At 33.2% G+C, this 17,285-nt stretch overlaps 1 protein-coding gene across 48 annotated transcripts in view; it reads right to left on the bottom strand.

Moving 5' to 3' along the window:
* LOC121593718 (sodium channel protein para) overlaps nucleotides 1–11,834 on the bottom strand; it is a 155,455-nt gene extending 143,621 nt beyond the window's left edge. For 21 of the 48 annotated variants that reach the window (XM_041916317.1, XM_041916366.1, XM_041916337.1 and 18 more), the window contains exons 1-4: nucleotides 10,837–10,973; nucleotides 10,157–10,690; nucleotides 1,523–1,612; nucleotides 1,197–1,384 (exon numbers count right to left, since the gene is read on the bottom strand). In XM_041916317.1, coding sequence (XP_041772251.1) covers nucleotides 1,197–1,343 — 147 coding nt within the window. In that variant the 5' untranslated portion in view covers nucleotides 1,344–1,384; nucleotides 1,523–1,612; nucleotides 10,157–10,690; nucleotides 10,837–10,973. Of the gene's footprint in view, nucleotides 1–1,196; nucleotides 1,385–1,522; nucleotides 1,613–10,141; nucleotides 10,735–10,836; nucleotides 10,974–11,743 lie in introns of those variants that run through there. The other 27 variants (XM_041916316.1, XM_041916348.1, XM_041916336.1 and 24 more) reach the window with 14 other exon arrangements.
* Nucleotides 11,835–17,285: the final 5,451 nt, after the last annotated feature.

Below are 17,285 nucleotides of genomic sequence, written 5' to 3'. Positions count from 1 at the left end.
GATTATTGGATATATTTTTAGCGCGATTCCATTGAGCCAATTTTCACATTTTCAACGTAATGTTTTCATTGTGCTGATCAAGCCCATAAGCAACTTTTCAATGTATATGAAGGGATTTTTCTGTATCGATCGCTGCATGATGAATTACAATCAGCTAAATATTGCTATCATGATGGGTCGAATGGGTTGTGCTCCACCAATCCTCATAGATAATTAGCTGATTAAATGAGTATTTATTAACTCAAAACAAAGAGCAACATTTACACAAATTTTGCAAGCTAAACACGAATAGCATCACCATCTTTGTACTAATTGTACTAAGGTGAAATATATATATATATATATATATATATATATATATATATATATATATATATATATATATATATATATATATATATATATATATATATATATATATATATATATATATATATATATATATATGCATGTTCTCCCATGCCAATTTTGACCTTGTTCTAATTTAATTTCGTGCATCAGTTTCACATCCGTGTTGTTTATTGTTGTTGTTCATTGAAATTGTTCAAACGTCGAAATTGAATTGCAATTAAGTTCTTTGAATTACTTCAGTTCTTTGATTATATGTTCATTGTGAATGTACATTGCATAATCTGGTTTTTCGACAAATGATATATTTTACATATGCTTCCGTAAGAACATTGTTTAAAGTTTGAAGCTTTATCAAACGTAAATAAAAAAAACTATAACAACATACTACCCGTTTGCAACTTAAAACATTTACATAAATTGATCAATATTTACCGTATAAACATATATTTTACACGTTAAAAACTTGACAGAGTAAAATGTATATACACAATTATACTTCAGAAAAAAAAATTCTTGCAAAATCAAATCAATCCCGTTTATGGAACGTTATAAATATCTTTCAGAGAGTGTAATTCAAAAGTATTATAAATGGAGCGGGAAAAAACGAAAGGACAACACAATACAAAGATAACGTTTATGTGAACCATTTTCCATTATTAATACAATTTTAAAGGAAGTATATAGTTCCTAAAAGCAATAGTATCGACATTAGAATTGCAAACAGTGGAGCAACAGGTAATGACTAATATGAAAGTTGATTTTAGGTCAGGGAAATGAATGAAGGATAGCTTGAAGCGGTTTTAAAGCATAACAGTATAAGTACATAATGCAAAAAAAGTATTTACCTCCCCCTCGGCTCGTTTTCTTTCCAATTCTCGCTGTTTGGCTTCTTCATCTGCAATGCGTGCTTCGATAGCTTGTAATGATTCACGAGTGAAAGGACGGAACAAACTACGTTCTTCCTCAGATATCGAATCGGAGTCTTCGGTCATTGTCTATATGGCCAACAATGAGAGCCTCTGATGACCAAGGCCTAAAAATAGCGACATCTTATAGCCCAAAACAAACTCAATTTGCACTACGATCGAAGAACTATTTTATACGCATTTTACGCAATATTTTGTTGTTGTTGGTAGGATGACTATTTTGCATTGACAGAAAATGTACTTACATGGGGCTCATCAATTTCTTTCCACAGATCACAGTGTTATGTAGAGCGTCATTGTAATAATCATAACGCATTCATTCCATCGAAGAGTTTCTGTGAGTAAAATAGAAAGAAAAGAAGATGTATACTATGACAGATTTTTTAAAGTAATTTACATAATAAGGCTGCTACACTGATCTTAACATTCAGAATAGGTGCAACATAAAAATGATAATTAGCTTAACAGTACAGTACGTATAAAACCAACGTTTAGGAGATCTAATGCTAGATGCTACAGTCATGAAAAATATATTATACAGGATATGTGCTTGAATTCAAATTACAGGTAAATATTTTGCCAGCATTCATCGTTCATTTTTTCATTTCAGTTCATCGTCATTTTATTTCGGCAGTCGTCAACTGACACGACTTAACTACATACCCGCCAAGGGCTCAAACAATGTGTATCATACTATGGGTATTGAATCAGTTACGGATAGTCAAATTTATCAAAACTACAAACATATTTTAAAAAAATGTACGACTTGTACAACATACAATCATAAGTCATTACCATACAGTCGTTGCCACTACATTTTGACTCTAATTCACCCGATTTTTATCTCGAAGTCACCAATTATTGACAACGAGGCACAATTTTTGCCTCTAAGCTTAAACAAAATTTAAGTTTAAGTTAAAAAAAAATGAATTACAGACAAAAATAGTTGCGTTGGAGTCAAAAATGTATGCGTTACGTCAAAAATTCATCCGCACTGTCAAAAATGTATGTCTTAAACCCGTGTCTGTTCTGCATCGGATCCGAAGGCCTGTCAGAATTGTATATGGGATTTGACAGATAACGTCGTCGTACGATGGAATAAAAAATTAATTTCGTCGAACGCCTCATCTGATTTTATCTGTCAAACTAATCGTGTGGTGTTTTGTAGGAACAACATCAACATCATTTTTCATTATTATTAAACTTTTAAAATTAATCAAATAATCGCAATATGAATTGAATAATCGTTTGACAGCACGTGCGATTAAATCGCATGCCACGAAACACAGACACGGCCCTTAGGGCCAAAATTTGGTGGCACAACTGTATTATTGTTATTAGAAACATTTGAGGTTTATTAGGTAGACAATATTAGATAAACTAACCTTATTGTTTAATACAAATTTCTGAAACATACTTAAAATGCCAATGTAAATATCAATCAATTTACGTCAGTCTGTGTAGATTTTAAACAAACCGGACATATGAATCAGACTTTCGAATGATACGGTCAATTGTTTCCAAGGCGACACACTCCGCAATATTTTCAATCTCTGTAGCATGACGTCAGCTCAAACATGCGCATTGGATTACTACAGCTATGAAGAAATGTACAATTGTGATATGTAATGAATGTTTTCGTTAAAATTCCCCTTTTTTCGAAAAATATTTCATAAAATTTCACAACAAATTATGTTTATATAATTTATACCTAACAAAACCATATAACAAAACCTAACTTTCGTTCCTCTGAATAAATTAAAACTTGACTTTCGTACATCATTTTTATTTTTATTTTATTGTGTCAATTCAATATTTGCATCATGTCGAAGATGCAAAAAATAAGGATACTTAATAAAGATAACATTTACATGAACATCATATATACGATTTTTTTTATCCTTTATACTTGTAATACAGTAGTGAATGTGATATTATTTTCATTAAATCATATTTCTATTTTGGTAATTTTAATATGTGCTACGGGTGATTAATATTGCAAAGAGTATTCATTTGGTTAAACAAATTTTCTTTTCAAATCTTTAATTACAAGCTTCTGTACAGTAAAATATAAGATAAAATAACAACATGTTTTGGGGAACAATACTAAAAGACTGAATGACTTGATTACATTAATTCTTTCAATAACATAAGCAACGGGCATGCGCAGAATAAAATAAAACACGTAACTGCACTATAAACCAATCTATTTTTTCAGGCATTTTGACAATAAATTGATTAACAAGGCCAGTCATTTGTTTTTGAAAAAATATTTATTAATTCTATATTTAATCCCCAACCACTAAAATGCTCAAAAGACAAATACAAATTTTAAAACCCAGACAAATTTTTACAAATTTTAAAATCCTCGTCGTGGTTTTTTTAACCGATTCACAGTTTTTCTCAAGCAGTGCTAAAAAATAATAGTTTTAAATTCTACCAAATTTTTCTGAATGAATTGTTGTTTAATTTTTAATCTAAAATAGAGATTTTTTTAGCTCCACCTCCGGCTTTTCTCAATATCGCGAGATTGTAAAAATGCCAATAGAAAAGCAAAAGATTCTCAATCTTTGTAACTTTGCGTATTTTTAGCTCTAATTTTTAATCTGTGCACAACTTGTTTAGACAAAAGTATTTTATTCGATCTGCTATTCTTGCAACAACAAAGATTTTCTTAGCCCCTTTGCATTATGAAACAAAATCAATTCAAGGATGGTGGATGATGTGCTGGTAAGCCACATGGACAGTCCCGTCTAGGAGCAATCCATGACTTTTTTTTAATCCTGTTTTATAATTTCTAGGCCTTTTTTAAGCACTGGTTTTGCAGAAAAAAACATTTTACAGCTTGAAAAGCTTATTATGAATTGAATAGGTAGTTTTTATTACTGCAATTTTTCATATCGACAACATTCTATAATGTTCAAATTAAGTTGATTATTGGATAAATAAACGATTTTGAATCTTTCTTTTTTAAATACGAATAATCTCGTAATGGCCCATTGTCATAATCCTGGCTCATTATAAACTTGAAGTCTGATATGTTCAACTTTAAAATAACACAGCCTAAATCATGGAATGTCTATGTCTATCTCAGTTAAGGACCCCGAAAAATAAGAAATTGATATATATATTTTATTCAATGTACACTTTCCCGTGTAAACTAATGTTAGAGCTTTCATTAAAACCACTTGAGTTCAATGTGTTAAATTTCGAAGAAATGAACAAATAAATAAACATTTTGTGAACATTTGATTTTCTTAAACTTCCCTTAACAATTAATTGTTCAATTATAGTGAAACTGGCTTATTATGAATTAAAAAAAAGCCTAAGAGAAAACAACTGGCAATAATCTCTAGAATTATGAAGACACTTTCCATTTTTAAGCGACCTATATAAATTTATACCAGTACATTTATGATACTGGAAACCATTTTTTCACATTTAATATAGATAATATGAGAAAAAGTCTCCCGCACTGAAACAGATTTAACTCGTTGTTTGGGGTTATACGACTTATTATTCCAATCAAACCATACCCCATAATTGCGTAAATTTATCGGTAATATTTTTTTAAATGCTGTTATAACATAATATTTATATAGCTTGATCTAGAGAAAATCTAGAGCAGTGGTTTCCAAGCTTTTCATGAGCCGGGCGGGAGGTTCGTTGTAACCATGGGTTAAGCGAAATTTTGTTAAAAAATTCCCCCCAAAAAACAAATTAAAATTTCCTCCCTATGGGAGAAATACTACACCGGCTTAAAACCGCTGATCTAGAGTATCATATAAAGAAACTAAAATGTCATTCTACAAATATGTGCTTGCCTTAACAGCCCCTTATGAAATTTGTATTTAGAAAACAAAATACTTAGTATGAACATAAACGAACCACAAAATAAAAATATGAAAAAGCTAAGTTCTTGCTCTTACTCAACAAATGCACAGGCTAGCAGGGCGTTTATGATTATGATTTAGAATATACTATTTGATTAGGCGTTCTTCATATCTAGTCCTACGTATGGGAGCACGGTGCATTTGAGACTTGAACCCATAACGGACATGTTGTTAATTCGTAAGAGTTAAATATTTTACCACGAACCGATCACACTACCCTACTAGCAATGAGAATGAAAAAGTATGCGACTTTCAGGCGAGGGGCATGTAGAAGCATGGGGAGACGGTTGGAAATACGCGGAATTACGCGGAGGCGCGAGCGTGTTTTGGTTTCTACACAGTTTTTGCACTCACACAATTACACATGTGTGCGTTCACTTTCAGCCTGCGCGCTCAGTTTGGTTTTCTCGCAGCGGCATGCGGCTATCGGTATCTCGCTCGCACTAGTGCAGCGAGTGTTCCTCTGTGCGCTCCCTTTCTTGCCACCACACGAAATCGTCAGTTCAGCTCAAGCGTTCGCCGTGAAAGGCCGCGCACGTGTTAGCCTAAGTCCCGGGCAATCGAAGATTCGCTAAGTGTTGTGCACATTGAAATGAAGCTGCGCTTATCTTTCACCATTTATCTTAAATGTGTGATTTGCGCTGCTTTATTTCAATATTTTTTTACTGCATTGAACAGCAACAAAGGTATTCATGCAGTTAGACGGCTATTTTAAATAAGACGATTTTTTAAATATAAATAATGTGTGTGATTTTGTGGCAAGATTGTGTGAAGCTATGTGCGAAAATGCCCCTTTATTTGCAATAAAAGTGATAAAATATAAACCAACTTTAATGTGTTCAAGTTTTTGTTTTGATTCGGGTGCACCAAGTCCGAATGAAGGGAAGCGCACAGCGTGCTACGAAAGAAACAAGTGGGAGGGGGTGTCAGTCCAGCGCAGCGCAATTCGCTGGAATCAAGTGGGAGGGGGTACCAGCTCAGCGCAGCGCAAGCCGAAAGAAACGGGAAGGAACGGGTATGATGAAACAGCGCGAGCGAGCGTTCTTTACAGCGAGAGCGCCTCGTGTATTTTAAAGGCAAGCAAGAGAGTGCATTCTCTCCGTGGTAGCGCTCCATCCGCCATTTTTAATTTCGAGCCCAAAACAACGGACTTCGGATCCGATCTTGGGCCGGGCCCCAACCGCGTGTTTCTACCTACCCCTCGCCTGAAAATTTCGTTCTCTTTGTCTGTCGGGTAAGCATTAGGACGAGTAATTGGTTGGAAAATGAAACAGTTCCATAGGAAGCAAATTTCTTACGTGTACAAAAACAAAACATTTTTTTTTATTATTATGGAGGAAACAATTTACAACATAAAGGCTACATATTAAGCAAAAATGAAAAAATTAAGCGCTTAAATGTAAAAATACTGTTGCTCGTAAATATCGAAATGTTGTAAACCACATAAATATTAATAAAATAATCTTTGATGATCATGATGATACTTATAATAAGACAATTACAGTCTATCAGTACCTAGTATTGTATACCAACACATCAGCAGATGTGTAAAATTCATTTGTTCGGTGGACCACTTGTTAACTCGAAAATCTATTCATCCATACTTCATAGCATATATATCTATCTTATCTATCTATATATATAAAAATCTCGTGTCACGGTGTTTGTTGCGAGCAACCTCCGGAACGGTTGGATCATTTTCAACGAAACTTTGCACACACTTTATGGTGGTATGAGAATAGGTTTTAAGATATAAAAATTGTTCAAATATAACACTAAAATCAATTTAATAATGATTTTCTAACTCCCATACAAAGAGCAGGATTGTTGTTGTTGTGTTATTGTAAAAAAGCAATAATGGAATATTTTAGTTTTTTTCGGAATAACTCAGTTTGTCGGGCCAGCTAGTATATAAATATATATATATATATATATATATATATATATATATATATATATATATATATATATATATATATATATATATAATATATATATATATATATATAATATATATATATATATATATATATATATATATATATATATATATATATATATATATATTTGCTCGATTCATACTTCACAAGGCTCGAATAGAAATGACAGTGCCCAATTGAGGGTTTACGTCGCCCGAAAAAGTATTTACGGCGACCGATAACGCTTTGACGATGCCGGATTGGCTAGGTAAACCCTGTATTGTCAATTGAACACTTTCTAGTACGTTTGCATCCACAACTGATGCAAGATAATTTCAACTGAATTATTTAAAAATAATTCTAAAACAACATTAACAAATATGTGCTCTGTTTTTAAAATACAGTCTGTTCCGGAGATACGCAGTTTATAAGTAATCGAGGAATTCGCGTAACTCGAATATCCGCGTAAGTCCATTACTCGTTATTTTTTTATTAGATTTAGTACTTTTATACACTTTATCTTTTATTTGATCAGATTCATGCAAAAAAAATGTGATTATTCTAGCTTTAAGTGGTTTAAAATTCTTAGCAAAAATGCAAATCATACTGATGTGAACAATTCCTGAGGCAAATTGTACTGATTTCACATTTGATCCTTTTAGAAAACCGCGTTTCTCCGCATCCGCATAAGTCAAGTACCGCGTAAATCGGTAACCGACTATAATTAGAAAAATCCGGAAATGTTGTCATTGAACAAATGTTGACACATTCTCAAATTCTCATAGACCCGAGCCTTAGTTTGATGAGTTATTCTAATAGATATAAATTAAGTTATGTTATTGTTGTATGACCATTTTTTTATTCAAATTCTGGTAGTTGAGTCTGGTTGAGGCTCTTAGGTTTTCAACAACTTGTTTATTTTGACATTTGCTGTCATACTATTATTCGGCAATTTTGTTCTGTAAATCACACCACATACAGAACATTACAAACGAGATTTCAGTCCAACTAGAAATATATTTATAAATGGTCAACCATGAAGTTATGTACGATAGTATGTTTCTAACAGTAATTGTAGGTACGTTCTAAAATAGTTTTGGTTGAAATGAAAAAAAAAACTAACATATTGGATTGTTGCATAGTATGCAATATTGATTGAATATAATAGCTTGTAATAGCTTGAGGAACTGTATTTGCTAATATTAATACGGTTCCTAAGCAAAACCGTATTCCGTAACACAAACAAACAATAGATCACTATCGTTGTTCGGCCGTTATTTAAATAAAATTAAATAAATTTTACTGCTTTATGCACTTCTATAATCACTCTGAGCACAAATAAGTTTGTCACCACACAGCTTTCTCAGAGTCCAGTTTATTTAAAATGTTGCCACCAATAAATGCCCAAGACAAACCTCATTTTCCTCGGTTATACTCTTACATTCTCTTGCTGGAGCGAAATTCTCTCTATTTCTCACATCTCATTTTTGATGTACTCTCGTTTTCTTGTTCTCATTTATTCCGTATCGTTTTCTCTCTTTCTTCAACTTCGCTCTTTGGATACTTAGGTATTGTATGACCTATGGTTCATACTAGTGGACTAGCTCTGTTGCAGGTTGATGTATGTCCTTAGCGGCGCCAACTAAAATCAATATCATATTCTCGTGTCCATAATCAAAGCTTTTCAAGACACTTTTTTATTTTCTATTGCTATTTTCCAACTAGCATGATAGTGGATAATTGTATCACAATGTACCACGTATACAATACGAGTAGGAACAATTAATATGTGTACATTTGCATGTGGTTCATGTGAATCAAGCATTCAGCAAATTCAGCAGGAACTTCGTTACTTAAATTAAAAAAAGGCATAAATAGCAAGGTGATTTAGGATTGCAATGTTGAATATAAACTGAAAATTTTAGTTTAATAAAATGCCGTCTATAAAATGGCAAAAAGAACAGATATAGTTTAGAACCGATTCAGATAACGAAAAAAATAATAAAATAAAAATAATTCAAACGTTTTTGTTTACGTTTTCTTTTTTATTGTTGCGTCTTGACAGGTAGGGCTACAATGTAAAACAGAAAAGTTAAAGTTAAACCGCATACGGATTCTTCTATTTCTTTTCCTAATGGCGTAACCGCCCTACGAGGACATGCCGGCCTGTGCTAATTACAGGCTTTTAAAATATTCGAGACTTTATTCAATACCACGCAGCTGGATAGTCAGTCCTTACTACGGCGGGTAGATCAATTCTAGACTAGAACTCACAACGGGCACGTTGTTAAGTCGTAAGAGTTGAAGACTGTACCACAAGACTGCTTCATCGAATACGGCTAGATTGCCCGAAAAAAATAGCACTAGCATATTCAAATGTGATGTGTGAAGTACCAGCTCGTAGATAAGAGCGACAAAAATGAATTTGTAAAACTTATTCCCCGAAAAAAGAGTACTCACGAAAAAAGTGACTCACAAAAGCGTGCTAATAGAACCCCAAATATACTATAGGAACCGAGACCGAAACTGACATATGAAAAAGCTCAACCTTTCCAACAATAAGGAAACATGTCCTAGTAAGCTTTTTTGTATAAACGAAGTTTCCGATATACGACTAACACATACACCCAGAAAACAGGATGGCACCAATACTACCAAATATCAACTGTCGCACTTCAAAACGAACTTAAATTGGAAGTGTGCGCAATACATACAACGCAAAGAAGCTTAGGAGTGTAGTCGGAATGGATAAAATTCCTCTCAGGGCTGAAGAAAATCGATAGCTTTCGAGCAGGAAAGTAAAACAATCTACATTATTTAAATTCAGAAAAAGTGAACTTTTGAATTGCACACGATATAACAATTTGTTATTATAATAATATAAATGTTTCTAGAATGTGCAATCTACAAATGTTAGTTATAGATTATTAAACCAAAGATCTTAAAAAAACATGCGATGGTAAAAAAATAAAAACAAAATTATTCATCTAAACATTACATAAAATACATAGAAGATGTTTGTTCAAATATGTCCACAAAACGTAACAATTACCGATGAATATCTTACTTTCTCGAAAGCACCGTAATATAGTTATATCGTAGCGTAGAGCAAAATCAATCAAAAGCTTTTTGATTCCTAAAAGCTTGACGCAGCTGCTGCGTGTAGTTATAGTTGCTTTTCAACTATTCGATTTCTTTAACTAAGCCTTTGTGTTCCTGGTGGTAATGCTAATATTGCTAGCACTGCGGTTGCATTACTACCACTGCTATTCCTTATTTCACGTAGTTCCGGCTCTGGCTCTGATAATGAAGATAATGAAGATGTTCGGAATACTAAGCAATTTATCTGGCACTAATCACTTATAATTCGCACAAAGCTAAGGGAAATGTTACTCCACACATGAGTAAAAAAACACAAATCGATGGTATCGAACAGGCCGTTTCCAGCTATTGATTCACGTAGTTAAACGGGCATCTTTTTGCATTATATATATATACCCAGCACTCACTCATTTACATTCATTCACTACCGCAATATACGTATCTAGTTGTTCGCTCTTGAACACTTGATTTATTTTTTGCTTTTTAATAGATGAAATATCTATGGACAATTCAACGAAAAAAAAAAATAAAAAAATACACATGCTATCAATACGGCGGAAAAAAAACTTTATCACTATCGCTTGATTAATCCAAAAACTCCGCGTATTAAATTAACACAACATCAGTTTCATTTTCAGGACAAACCTTTGCGCACTAAAGACTCACAGCAAATTCTTCAAATATCAATTCTAAAAGCAACTATTAACTCGAATGCAGCAATTCTTACGTTCGTCCGTTCGTCACTAAAGTCTCATACTGCAATACGCAACGTTATTTCATTTTATGATTTCCAATCGGAGAGAAACGAACTTGGAGAACTTCTCTCGATAGTGGCTCTGCATGAAACATTCTCTGAAAAGTATCGCCTTTTTACTCAGTAATTTCTATGCAAGGAATGAATGCTTCTTCCATATCCTGCTCTTGCAGTGGCTTTTCTCATTTACACACACATCTGCAGCAGCTTAAATCGTTCTCTAAAAAATATTTAGGTGGCTGCTCTTACAATTAGGAATGATTCTCTTTTTTCTTATTTCTCATTTTCACTGGCGTTTCAGACTAAATTGAGTCTTCCATTTCATTGCAACGTTTGAATAAGTGTAGTATATAGTAAACACGGCGAAACGAATTTCTCTTCTCTTATTTGTGTGCACACGCACAAAACCACACCACTAATATTATATGCCACGAACAGAAAAACACGAGCGAAAAAGCTCCGACCATGTCAATAGGCAATCGGCAGCATAAAACAAGTAAGGATGAAGAAAGGACAAACTCTCTCAATTTTCCTGGTTTTTACAATTATTAGAATAAAAAAAAAACAATACAAAATATTGATGGGTGGTATGGATTTTTCTGAGAGAAAGATTTTTTTTACTGACATCCAAGTAGAATGAAATGACAAAATCAAACATAAAATGCATACATTTGCATTTTAAACAACTTTTTGATGAAAATATTAGTTCTTTCGATAAATGCACTTATGAATTGCATGAAGAGAAGGTAGTTTTTTCAATATTCAATTATTGATATCTAAGAAAAAAAAATGTATCACGTTGATACTACCACGACACTATGCTACTTTCCAAACGCTTCCGTCACACGTTACAACACACGGTAAACTGAAACGTTCGTCATTGCTCGAGCAATGATCCTATCGATTCATGCATTTGACATGAACTGCAAAGCGCGTTAGTCTTGACACAAATAAATACAGTCTGCTCTCGAGATACGCGGTTTATGCGATCCCAAGGCATCCGCACTCGAATATCACGTTTTTCCGCCAAGATCAATTTGACGAAGAGATATTTTTGATATACTTTAAGTTTTATTTTACCCATTAACATTCGTTTCTATGACCAAAAATACACCCTTATCTTTATGACCACCTACCCGGGTAGGTAATTCAATTTATAAGGTAATTTGTATTTTTATTGGTCAAAACATGTCTTATTTAACTTATTCTATGCAGCTATAATAACAATACTTCTTTTTATGTTATAAATTTATGAATTATGGCTTTTAGTTACATAAATTTAATGCACAGCAACTAGTTCAAATGACACTAATACATCACCATGTCTTTCCGACTGTCTGGGCAATCATTTCAATCTATGTGACTTTAGAAGAATATTAGGAGCATTAAAACTTTTGAAATAGATTCTATAAAAATAAATACATGCATTACTATACCTATCATTACAAAATTAACGACTAACCGAAACCAAAATCTTTTATTGCATGTATTACCTACCCGGGTAGGTGGTTATTGAAGTAAAGGGTAAAAGGTGATTTTATTTTTAGAGCACATTTAACAAAATTGAAAAATTCTGAATTTTTTACCAATTTTTTAAAACATATTCCTCTAGGCATTCTATTTTTTTATCGATTCAATAATCCAATAAAAAAAATCATAAAAAGAATAAACAAAACATACCTGGGTAGGTGATAAACAAAATGAAGGTTAAACACTAGTGAGACTCGGGCTGTGATTTTGTTCTCCGTTTCTATTCAATCGTCGCGGAGGAGATGAAACATTGATACATTTTGCACACCATCTTTTATGTAAAGCTACGGTTTGTAAAATGGGCCAAAATTAGTTTCTTTCATTGACGTTTTGCCAGTATCTGATTATGGATTTGTACATTTTCTACAAAATTTAGAACTGTCAAAGGGTTAAAACGATTCTTGTATTAAATTAATATATTTAAGGTTTTTGAGCGGTTTATAAATTTGGCGAAAAAGCATTTTATTTTGCATTTGACAATTCTTGGAAATGCACTTGAACATGAACTTTCATTTAAAAAAACGCGCATCTTCGAATCCTCTTAACTCAGCTCTTCGCTCTTAAAAACTCTTAACTCGAAAGCTCTTAACTCAGGAACAGACAGTGGCCTGGATCGAAATCGAAATCCGATGAATAAAAGTTAATTTTGAATGAACAAATTCACTTTGGCATCGCATACGGATTATTAATTCGATCGTAATAGAAATCGAAAAGTCAGTTTCGACCAGTAGACAAATCCTGTGTAAAACATCGAGCAGTCGACAATTTTGTCGACAATTGATATCGCATATGCTCTTTGTCGATCGAATTCATTTCGACTAGGTAGGGGGTAGTCGAAATCTATTGTATAATCTGATTTCATTCAAATATTACAGAAAAATAATTTAAAAATGCATGCAAACATGAAAAATACCAGTAAAAATATTATTTGCAAAACAGTAATGTATTGATTGAGGCAACAATTGATGAATAAAAATCTGTTTTGAAATACTGATTTTTGTTGTTATGTAAATCAATACAAATGTATATGAATATGTATGTAATCTCCAAAAAAAACGCAGGACAAAACGTGTAAACTTTCTCTGTACTGACTCCAATTTTTTGAACCAAAAGCTGGATGAAGGAGACCATACTACAGAACAAGACTCAAGCAGTGGACGAACAAGAGACTTGTACAACATTAAGAGGCAGTGTGGGTCGGAAAATTCTCTCGATTGTCTGCGAATGAAACCTACCATTTTGTTGGCCTTGTCTAAAATATCGGAGTAGTGCTGATGAAAATTTAATTTAAAGTCTAGGCTAACGCCTAAGTCCCTAAAAGTCTGACAACGTTGCAGTATGGTTCCAGATATATTATAGTTATGGGTTATGGGACAGGCAGTTCGGTGGAACGACATACACATACACTTATCGACAGATATTAGTAGGTAATTTTTCTCACACCAGTCGGAAAAGCAGTTCTCTGAACTTTGCAGGGAGATAACATCGGATGCTTGACGGATTGGAAGGAATAGCTTAAGATCGTCCGCGTACAATAAACATTCAGAGTAGCTAACAGCCGAAGTAACGTCATTGAAAAAAGTGAAAAGAGTAGTGGTCCCAGGTTGCTACCCTGTGGAACGCCAGAAAAGCTCTCAAACACGGTAGAAAAGAAGCAATCAACTTGTACACGGTAGCTAGGCATCTGTTCATAATCGAGTTTTGCACGACGATCTCAAGAACTTTGGCACCAGCGGGAAGTGTGGTAATCCCGCGATAGTTAATGGCAGAATTTTTATCACCTTTTTCGTACACTGGAAACATCACAGAGGATTTCCAAGCTTCGGGAACAGTGCATTGGTTTAACGAAAGTTTAAAAATGCGTGCCAGAGGTTCTGCTGACATGCCAGCAGAGCGTTAACTATTGAATTGAATTTGAATTGAATGAATAAAGAGCGTTCAACTATTGAATTCTGACTGTAGCTAAATTAAAATTAAAAACAAATAGCCAGAATTCAATAGTTGAAAGCTTTTTACTTGGCATACAGTTTAGTGTATGCCGCAAGGCCAGACGAGGTGAAATATACAGCAAAATGAATGTTCCCTCTCGTTCTCTTCGCCCTCGTGATCCTTTGTCAATTGAAACACGTCATACTCTTTATACTTTCAATGATCCTCTTCTATCCTGTTTCAGGTTATTTAACCACTCTTTACCATCTCTTTGATTTCGACTCCTCTCTTAACTCTTTTTTTCTCTTCTAACCGTATTTTCTCTTCTAATTCTCTTTAATTATTCTTCTAAGTTTTCATTAAGTTTATGATAGTAAATGAAATGAAATGAAATGAAATGAAATGAAATGAAATGAAATGAAATGAAATGAAATGAAATGAAATGAAATGAAATGAAATGAAATGAAATGAAATGAAATGAAATGAAATGAAATGAAATGAAATGAAATGAAATGAAATGAAATGAAATGAAATGAAATGAAATGAAATGAAATGAAATGAAATGAAATGAAATGAAATGAAATGAAATGAAATGAAATGAAATGAAATGAAATGAAATGAAATGAAATGAAATGAAATGAAATGAAATGAAATGAAATGAAATGAAATGAAATGAAATGAAATGAAATGAAATGAAATGAAATGAAATGAAATGAAATGAAATGAAATGAAATGAAATGAAATGAAATGAAATGAAATGAAATGAAATGAAATGAAATGAAATGAAATGAAATGAAATGAAATGAAATGAAATGAAATGAAATGAAATGAAATGAAATGAAATGAAATGAAATGAAATGAAATGAAATGAAATGAAATGAAATGAAATGAAATGAAATGAAATGAAATGAAATGAAATGAAATGAAATGAAATGAAATGAAATGAAATGAAATGAAATGAAATGAAATGAAATGAAATGAAATGAAATGAAATGAAATGAAATGAAATGAAATGAAATGAAATGAAATGAAATGAAATGAAATGAAATGAAATGAAATGAAATGAAATGAAATGAAATGAAATGAAATGAAATGAAATGAAATGAAATGAAATGAAATGAAATGAAATGAAATGAAATGAAATGAAATGAAATGAAATGAAATGAAATGAAATGAAATGAAATGAAATGAAATGAAATGAAATGAAATGAAATGAAATGAAATGAAATGAAATGAAATGAAATGAAATGAAATGAAATGAAATGAAATGAAATGAAATGAAATGAAATGAAATGAAATGAAATGAAATGAAATGAAATGAAATGAAATGAAATGAAATGAAATGAACTATTTTACAGGTGTAAAGGCCGGGCTACATTGATCGTACTCTCTGGTGTAATTTCGATTTTCACTAGCGCATCTGGCGGCGGCTGACCGAAGCATTTTGCCAAACAATTTGGAGCCTACCACTACTACTTATAACTACCAGCATGGTTATTTATAATATACATTTAAGTACGCGAGTGCAACAACTACGGATTTTTTTAAGCATTACTCGCCTGCTCTATTAGCGGCTGGATAAACTGGCTGGCTTACTAGCTCACTCACCGAATAAACGTGGCCACATGCCTGTTGTGTTTGGTTGCTGCTGGTGGATCGAGTGGACGAACGTGGCGATAATCATACGCACGTAACTATGTACAGTAATATCTTTCTAAAATCAATTCTCTTCAAGATTGATCAAGGAGAAACTTAACTATAGCTACGTACACGATAGCGACTCGCCCAAACACATTATCGGACGAATTGGCCATCGACCCGCTGAAATAGCGGAGTATCACGGACGATCGTAACAAGCAGGGTACGCTCGTCTATCAACTACGCACCTGCTTCCAGCGCAACGATCGATTGCCAATTGTTATTGCCGATTGCAATTGCACTATGATTCCGGACGGCTATACATATTGGTCTCGTGCTGTTGACGTGGTGCGGTGGTCAGCATTTCCTGCTTGTCGTGATCGTCCGTATATGTGTACATTTTAAGGATCATAGGAACACTTCGTGTGTGAAATGATTCATTTGTATTAAAACTTTGACGAACGAAGCACATACTACTGTGGTGTTATGGGGAAAACCACCATGATATACTTTGTTCGTCAAAGTGTTAATTATATAAGTGCAAAAGAGAGCTTTTTTATGTATATAACAAACGAGCTTCGCATTAAGTTAGTTAAATAGAATGTGAGTAAGGTCAATTAGTTCGTCGGAGAACATTTATCAATCATGTGTATTTATGTAAAATTGATTTGAAAGCTGACATTAGCTTCCACGCCAAAGATTAAACAAACTAGTTGACCCACACCACTAGTTATTTAAAAAAAGTATAAACATACTCACCGTGTCTACATGCACCGCATCTTGGGTGGCCTCGTCTACAAAAGACATCGCATGGTAGGCGAACCACCGTGGCCGGAACACGTCGTCATTGCCTAAAATAAAACAATAATCAATTGGGATGAGAAATAATAAATTAACTGTATATATATATATATATATATATATATATATATATATATATATATATATATATATATATATATATATATATATATATATATATATATATATATATATATATATTTTTTTTTTTTTCTACATGTACCTGCACCGGTTTGCGTCGTCTTCTTAACCTTGGCCTTGTTGGTCCGATAAATGCCAAGGAGTCGGGACCACAGATGTTTCGCATCTTGTGGCGAAACCTCCTCCTTGGCCGCTATCGCAGCCCACGCGTCGCCCTTCAAAACTACATTTTTGTAGTTTTTATGTTTTTTCTCCCACAAAACACGGTGCTTTTGCACCTCGGCAATGAAGCGGAGGCTTT

The sequence above is a fragment of the Anopheles merus genome, chromosome 2L, assembly GCF_017562075.2.
Source record: "Anopheles merus strain MAF chromosome 2L, AmerM5.1, whole genome shotgun sequence".
Classification (NCBI taxonomy): domain Eukaryota; kingdom Metazoa; phylum Arthropoda; class Insecta; order Diptera; family Culicidae; genus Anopheles; species Anopheles merus.
The sequence above is the reverse complement of the archived record's forward strand: the minus strand, read 5'-3'. Positions and strand labels throughout refer to the sequence as shown.